General features: G+C 45.8%; 3 protein-coding genes across 3 annotated transcripts; all 3 read right to left on the reverse strand.

Moving 5' to 3' along the window:
- Positions 1 to 188: 188 nt before the first annotated feature.
- PCYB_093160 (small nuclear ribonucleoprotein Sm D1) lies at positions 189 to 575 on the reverse strand (the record flags this gene model as incomplete). Its single annotated transcript, XM_004222430.1, has 1 exon — positions 189 to 575. A coding segment is annotated over exon 1 (381 nt), but the record flags the coding sequence as incomplete, so codon positions are not given.
- A 1,366-nt stretch (positions 576 to 1,941) lies between these two features.
- On the reverse strand, positions 1,942 to 4,035 carry PCYB_093170 (hypothetical protein; the record flags this gene model as incomplete). Its single annotated transcript, XM_004222431.1, has 4 exons — positions 1,942 to 2,032; positions 2,702 to 2,721; positions 3,541 to 3,639; positions 3,931 to 4,035. The coding sequence occupies 4 exons, from the start codon at positions 4,033 to 4,035 to the stop codon at positions 1,942 to 1,944; spliced, it is 315 nt and encodes a 104-aa protein (XP_004222479.1).
- Positions 4,036 to 4,229: 194 nt separating this feature from the next.
- Positions 4,230 to 6,964, reverse strand: PCYB_093180 (kelch domain-containing protein; the record flags this gene model as incomplete). Its single annotated transcript, XM_004222432.1, has 6 exons — positions 4,230 to 4,653; positions 4,918 to 5,119; positions 5,306 to 5,391; positions 5,535 to 5,841; positions 6,027 to 6,290; positions 6,613 to 6,964. The coding sequence occupies 6 exons, from the start codon at positions 6,962 to 6,964 to the stop codon at positions 4,230 to 4,232; spliced, it is 1,635 nt and encodes a 544-aa protein (XP_004222480.1).
- Positions 6,965 to 7,545: the final 581 nt, after the last annotated feature.

A 7,545-nucleotide genomic window follows, 5' to 3' on the forward strand; every position in this document is an offset into this window, starting at 1 on the left:
CATTTATATTTACGCGCATGGTTATATGACGAGGTATAGATGCCTAATTGGCAAGGACCCATCCTTCCTCAGCTCAGTTCTGCGCACTTGTTCTCTTCCACTTATTCGCTCCCATTTGTTATCTCCCATTTGTTCGCTTCCATTCATTCCATTCATGTTAATCCCGCTGCTGCGCCGCGCTCGGCCCTACCTTTTCATAATTTTGCGACCGCGCCCCCTGCCCTTTCCCCCGGCCTTCACCTTGTCCTTGCTTGCAAAGCCCTTGTCCTTGGATATCTTCTGTTTGGGCGTGTCGTCCACCAGCAACGTGTCGAGCGGGAGGCTGTCGGAGAGAATAAAGTACCGTATGTTATTCCCCCTGATCGTTATGTGATCCAGCGACAAAAACTGCTTCGTATTAACATTATACTCACCGACATTTTTGTTTTTAATTACGACTTTAACGTTCTTCATGTGTGTGTTCATTCTGATGTCCACTCCCGTTATGATCCCCGTCACGAGGGTTCCGTTCTTTAACTCGATAGTGACATTTTCGTTTGTTAATTTCATTAAGAAGGTCACCAGTTTCATTGTCGCTGCACCGGGGGGGAGTAACTGGGATGTACGCTCGAGGGGGCTTACTTAGGAGGTTCCCGCTTAGGAGGTGCTTACTTGGAAGGTGCCCTCTTCGAAGGTGCCTACTTGGAAGGTGCCCTCTTCGAAGGTGCCCTCTTGGAAGATACTCACTTGCGCGGTCCCAATTTATAACTTGCGCTCAATCGGTGTATATATTTCACCTCACCACGGACACTACCTCTCGTTCTGCTGCTTCGATTACAACGTTTATCGATGCCGCGACTTCGCCTGTGGGATGTCACCAAATGGAGATACTGCCCATGGGTCTTTGCAATCTTTAACCACTTGCTCATGAGCGGGGATTTCCCTCTACACGCTTCGTTAAAATCTGCTTAACGATGCGCGAAGATTTGTCTGGCGAGGAAACACCGCCTACTATTTTAAAACTGTTTAAAGAGAAAAAACAAACAGCTTCTTCAAAAGCTTCCTTCTTCAAGGGCTTCCTTTTTCAAGAGCTTCCTTCTTCAAGAGCTTCCTTCCTCAAAAGTTTCCTCCTTCAAAGCGTTGCAGATTGGGGTATCCCTCTCGTTGGTTTATAAATTTTACTCGCAATATTTTCACATTCGCAGGTCAGGCAAAAAAAAAAAAAAAATCACAAAATGGCTGTATCGCCAGATAGCACCATCCGACAATCAACTCCGATTTGTGAATTGCGAAAAAGGTTGGGAAAGGATTCTCTTCTTGCGCCGTTAAAATGATTCACTTATGCATATTCAAGAAAAAAAAAAAAGAGAAAATTAGGAAAAAAAAGCGAAAGTTAAGGAAAAGAAAAATCGAAAGTTAAGAAAAAAAAAAGATGAACAAAGAAGCTTCGCCCAAGTGTATAGAACACCTAACGCGCGACATACATTTTCCCCACCTTCGCAGCAAAAGCAGCTCTCCTCCTCAAGGGCTCTTCCACGTTCGTATTTCTCTCCTTCAAAAGGCGCATTTGAAAGGAGTGACATCAGGGAAGAAAAATGCCCAGTGTATGTGTAATATGACCACTCCTGCATGGAAAGCTAAAAATGGGCCTTTACAAATGGACTACCACTTTTTGCCCATATAAACACGAGTACGACAAGCACTCTTTTTTTTTGGGGGGGAACCTCTTAATTGAAACGGCAACACGATTGGCATTTTTCCTTCATGCTATGTGATACCCTTTTGTCAGAGTACTCCACGTGTTTGTCCATTACGCAAAAAGTTATCCTCCATGTTGAACAACCCTAAACCGTCCTTTCCATGCCAACGTCGTTTGTTCTCCGCAGATGGAAATATACGCACTATGCGCATCACACTCCTGCGTCTGTACGTGGCGAGTTACGATATGAATGTTTAAGCAGTTTATCGGAGTGTTTGCCCATATATGATTAATAGGCCCCTTTTCGCCCTGTGCAGTGCAGACGACATACGTTTTAGCAAACACACAAAATGGCTAGGCGAGGAAAAAAAAAAAAAAAATTTAATAGGCATAAACAACTCCCAGACCACACGTATCGAAAAGGTTGATAAAACTGAACAAGCAGGAGTAAATTTTGGGATGACGATAAAAACTACCCTTCCTCCTGTGACCTGCACACATATTGGTGGTGTAGCTGTACGTGGCTATGGCTACTTGGGGGAACACCACAAGTATGAGCAGCAACGTCCAGCTTATGCAAACACATTATTTGATCACATCTTTTCATTTGCTCATCGTATCCTATAAGTAAAAAAAAAGGTTTCCATCATGTCCCCCCAATTCATACTTGCCCGTTTAATCGCCATTATTAATGGTGCTGCATTTCTGCTCGTCTGCTCGTCTGCCCCTCTACCAATAACCTCAACGGATTGTTCGATACACCCGCGGTTACCACTTCGGGAAAGGTTCACGGCAAATGGTCGTGACTAATCTCTGAAGGCAACTTCTCCAGGGTTCTGTACTCACCATTGGGTGTGCTGTACCATCCGTCCCATCACTGCGCATTCAACAGCTTGCTGTACTTCTCCTCGTCGATCACCCCCTTATCCTTTAACTTCCCCAAATGGTACTTGTAAAAATACGATGGTGTGTAGTTCCGCACGGAGAAGTCCGGCTTGTGCGACTTCACGACGACCGCTGCACCTAACATAAGACTTAGGAAGCTGCACTCGGGGGAGAAAGGATAAAAAATGAAAGCGTCACAATGGTAAACATTGCGTGATGAAACACATGCAAGTAAAAGACGACACGAGGGGGTGGGTGGGGGGATGTCTCCAATATGTATCCCTATTGAGATACTCCACCTTGGCTGACGCCGCTTACACGCGCGGTCTGTTAGGTGGTCACAAAGCACACAGCCACCGCCCACACTCTCATGCTCTGCCCACCTGTAACGCCGTAAGAATTTCACTCGGTCCTTCGAAAAGCTGGGGAAACATTTGAAGATTTCTTCGACGGGGATGAAAACCATTTTGCGTGACTGTTTGGCGGGGAGGGAGCGGGAAAAGAAGAGGGAAAAAGAACGCGAAAAAGGGAGGGAAAAAACGCGAAAAAAAGGGCGAAAAAGAACGCGAAAAAAAAGGCGAAAAAGAACGCGAAAAAAAGAGAAAAAAAACCTACATGCACATTACATTTACAATTACATGTACCCCCTTTTCTTGTGCATTTGCCCTTGGCGATGAAGCAGTATGCTCGCGGGGCCCACGTACGAAGCGACGGTTTCCGATTAGGGGGCTGACTGATTAGCCGTAGAGCTATACAACATTAAACGATACGCGCAAAAAGAAATTGTCAAAAAATTTTGCAAACACTTGGAGGGACGCTGATCGGAATGGCAAAAAAAGGGCATGACCACTCTGAGCGGCAGTTTTTGTGTGTGATGTGAAGGAGATGATTGAAGAAATGGGGATGGGAGAAACGGGAAGGGCCGATTTGGTACGTTAACGTTAACGTTAACGTTAACGGAGGGGATGGGCGATCACTATGGAAATGACGACCACGATGATTAATCCTGTGGTGAATTCGCCCCCAAAGGTTAGGTGAACTGCCAAATGGATTGCCAAATGAAATGCCCATCCAATCTGCAGAAGTGCGCATTGCGGGAAGCGGGGCGGATACTCCGGACGATTTTTTTCAAAATAAAGCGTAGCGACCATCGCAGAGGAAAAAAAAAAGAAAAAAAAAAAAAAAAAAATAAAATAAAAATAAAAAACCTCCAGTAAACATTTTAACCTTAAAACTACCTGTAAAAGTCGTACTCGCAAAAAAAAAAAAAAAAAAAAAAAATGCCACTTTTAGGAGCAATGTGTAGCGCGTTTGGGGTTTCGCTTGTTCACACTGACACGATTAGAACCACAAGACGATTTGCTTACGTCGGGGCAGATCCCATAAATTGGTTTCTTCCAAAACGTAGTTGTGTATATTAAAACATGCCTCTGAGCTGAAGCAGTGACATATTTAAAGTTAAAAGGGTTCATTCTTCACGCGACGACATGGGGGTGGGGGGACACACACAGTGCCTTGATTAACAGGTAGGTAGAGGGGACTGGTGGTAGATTTTTTTTACCTGACGTTCACTTGTTGAGAGAGAAGCGTCAAATTGGGCAACCCTGTGGAGGAGGGAGTATCCCGCATGGTAAAGTTACGTCCCCCCCTCCCCCTGCACATGACATCACAACACATTGGTCGCCTGACCGTTGTGCTCGCCGCTCGGCTCGCTGGATAGAGTAAAACTAGAGCTACTCTTGCGCAAGTTGTTCTCATTGTCCCCCCTCCTAACATCGAGGTCCGAATCGGAGAGAGTGCTATCCAGGTGGTCAATTCTGCTGACCAAAGAGTCATACTGCTTGTTGTATTGTTCAAACTTCTCTGACAGTTGTGGATAGTTACTCTTGGCAAGTTCATTCGAGATTTTTATTTTTTCATTTATGTCACTAGCTAGCTGTATGTACTTGACAAGCGTGAAGGAAATTCCATTGAGGGTGCCTTTTATTTCGTTTATATCTCTTCCATAAGACGGGTTCAGTAACTGCACTGGGTTCTTTTCCAGGTAGAGGACCTTCTTTTCCATTTCGTCCATCTTGTCTCGCAGGGCTCTTTGAAGGGGATGAACGGAAAAAAAGGGAAAAAAAGGGAAAAAAAGGGAAAAATTAAATAAAAAATAAAATAAAATAAAATAAAGAATAAAATAAAGTAAAAAAGGCAAGCATGCGGGATGGTTCCCGTTTGGTGCGTGCGCGAGGGTGGGTCGTCGTGCCGTAGAGTCTGGCTTAGACAGGAAAGGACATCCCCCTTTTCCCGTATAAACGTTGGCATTCCTTTTTGTGCCTTATTTTTTCACCCCCTTTTGCTTTCCCTACTTGAAGTATGGCGTGGCGAGGAGCGTCGTGAATTTGTAAATCTTATTGGACATTTCGTTGTTGCGCAGTCCCCCGAAGATGAAGAAGTAGCCACTCTCATCCACTTGGATGATCTTTCCATAAAAATGGTGAGTAACTAGAGGTGTGCCGTACACGTTCAGACATGACCAGGTGTTCAAATTGATATCGTACGCGTGAATGTCTTCGAGGGGGAAGAAGGGGATGAAGGAGATGAAGGTGTGTGTGTGGGGGTTAACGTATGAGTATATATGAGTGTGCTCGGAATGGTGCATACACACGGGGAGGAGTGGGGCAACGTATGAGTATATATGCGTGTGCTCGGAACGGTGCACACACACGGGGAGGGGTGGGGCGCGCTGGGGCTTACCCATCAGCTCCGACTTGGAGTACCAGCAGAAGTTGTACCCCCCGCAGAGGAGGAACCACCTGTCGTTCAGAACAGTGGAGCTGTGTCTGCAAGGAAGGAAAAAAAAAAAAAATGTGCAAATACACATGCACGTACATATGCAAATACATACGCACCGACACTTGCACGTACATACGCACCTACACATGCACCTACACATGCACATGCATGGAGCCCCCCCTTGGCTTACCCAAATCGCTGCACGGGGATCTTCCCAAGGGAATTCTCAATTGGGGTCCACTTCCCGTTACTTAAGGAGTAACACCAGAAGGTATCCTCAACGCACTTATTGTTGGAGTTCAGCCCTCCGAAGATAAACGCCTTGACGTCATTTCCCTGATTAGATATGCACACAGAACACGAGTGGAAAAACCTGGCACTGGGTTTGTAAATCACCTTCTTGTAATACTCATCCTTGCTCATAATTTTGACCCATTTTTTTTCCTCTTCGAAGAAGCACCAAATGTCGTTGTTCACGTTTAGGTTCCCCATGTTCCCTGCGAGGAGGAGCGCCGGAGGTGCATATCTAGCCGCGTCACAGATTTTAGAGGCAGCGCTATAAGGAGCTACCACATAAGCAGCTACCCCATAAGGAGCTACCACATAAGCAGTTACCCCCTGCGCAGCTACCCCATACGCAGCTACCCCATAAGCAGCTACCCACTCGGGGCACCGTCCCTACCTCCGTGGATGAAAATGATGTTTTTGTATTTAAAAGACACATGTCCAAAAACGGGGGGGGGAGAAAATTGCACCTTTATGTGTTCCCAGGTGTTGTTACTTAAATTAAACATATACGTGTCGTTCGTGATGTACTTGCCCCGCTTTCCTCCAAATAAGAATAGGCACTGTTCTTTTAGGGCACTAGAGTAGACTAAATTCAGCGTTGCGTAGTACCGGCTCTGCGGTGGGGTCCGTTCTTCCACGAAGCTGAACACTTTCATCTCTGCGGCGGGGGAAAAAAAGGGAAAACATAGCGGAAAAATGGGAGAAAATAGAGCGGAAAAATGGCGAAAAAATGACGAAAAAATGGCGAAAAAATGGCGGAAAACATGGCTGAAAAATGGGGGAAATAATAGCCGCGGATGGACGAATGGCTCGCTGCGCACACACAGAAGGCCAAAAGGCAGTTGGCACTCTGTCCAAGTAGCCCCTTCGTCACTTCGGCACTACGCAGCTTCGGAACTACTCCGCTTCGTCACCACGCCGCTTCTCCACCACGCCGCTTCTCCACCACGCCGCTTCTCCATCGCGCGGTGCTCAATTACCAGTGCTGAACTTAATCAGCTTCGAGTTGAAGGATTCGCTGAGTTGGTTGCCGCCATATATGTATATGTTGTTCTTGTAGAAAATGCAGGAATGGCCAAAGCGGACGTTGAAAACGTCTCCCCGATGAATTAACTCCGATTTACAGTAAAAAGGTAACACCTCCGAACAGAAGGAGATGGACTCCACATTGCCCTCATCAGCATACTCTTCCAAAGCTGACGAATCTCCATGCCTGAAAGGCTTGGCAATAATTTTAAATAAATTTTCTGCCAATATGATGGTGTCATGTGTAAACTTGGCCAAGTAGGAGTCTTCCTTTTTTACATTCAAAAATTTATTTGACGATGCCATTTTGTGTGATTTTTTTTTATTTTATTTATTTTTTTTTTTATCCTATTTGGGTCTCTCGCGGAGTGACATGCTGTGTCGAGGGGGCATCACAAACAGGCATCCAACGGCGCATCGCAGGTGGGCACCCAAAGGTGCATCACAAATTGGAAGAACAAATTGGCGGTAATGGGGAGTACCGGACGGAGGCAACACACACTGGCTGGAAAACAACTCCAAAATTTACACCCACTTTGCGCCTCTAAGGGGGTTATATAGTACGCGCATGTGCTATCACCAGGCGGTTAGTTTTGGCTGGACGTTTTTTTTTTAATTCCCAATTTGTTTTTCCTGGTGTGTATTTTATCGTTCCGTTTTGTTGTTCCCATTTTGTCCTACCCAGTTTGTTGTTCCCACTTCGTTCTTCCCATTTTGTCCTTCCCAGTTGTAACTGCTCACCTCAACGCAGCAGCAGTGTGCACCGTGCAACTTCGTCTGTGGCCACCCTGTGGAGCATTTCACCCACCCGTTCACTGCAACCCTTCTTTGCTGTTTTTTTTTTTTTTTTCTACCCTTCACCCGCTTAGTACTTCCTCCCCTGGGGG

The sequence above is a fragment of the Plasmodium cynomolgi genome, chromosome 9, assembly GCF_000321355.1.
Source record: "Plasmodium cynomolgi strain B DNA, chromosome 9, whole genome shotgun sequence".
In the NCBI taxonomy this organism is placed as follows: Eukaryota; Apicomplexa; class Aconoidasida; order Haemosporida; family Plasmodiidae; genus Plasmodium; species Plasmodium cynomolgi.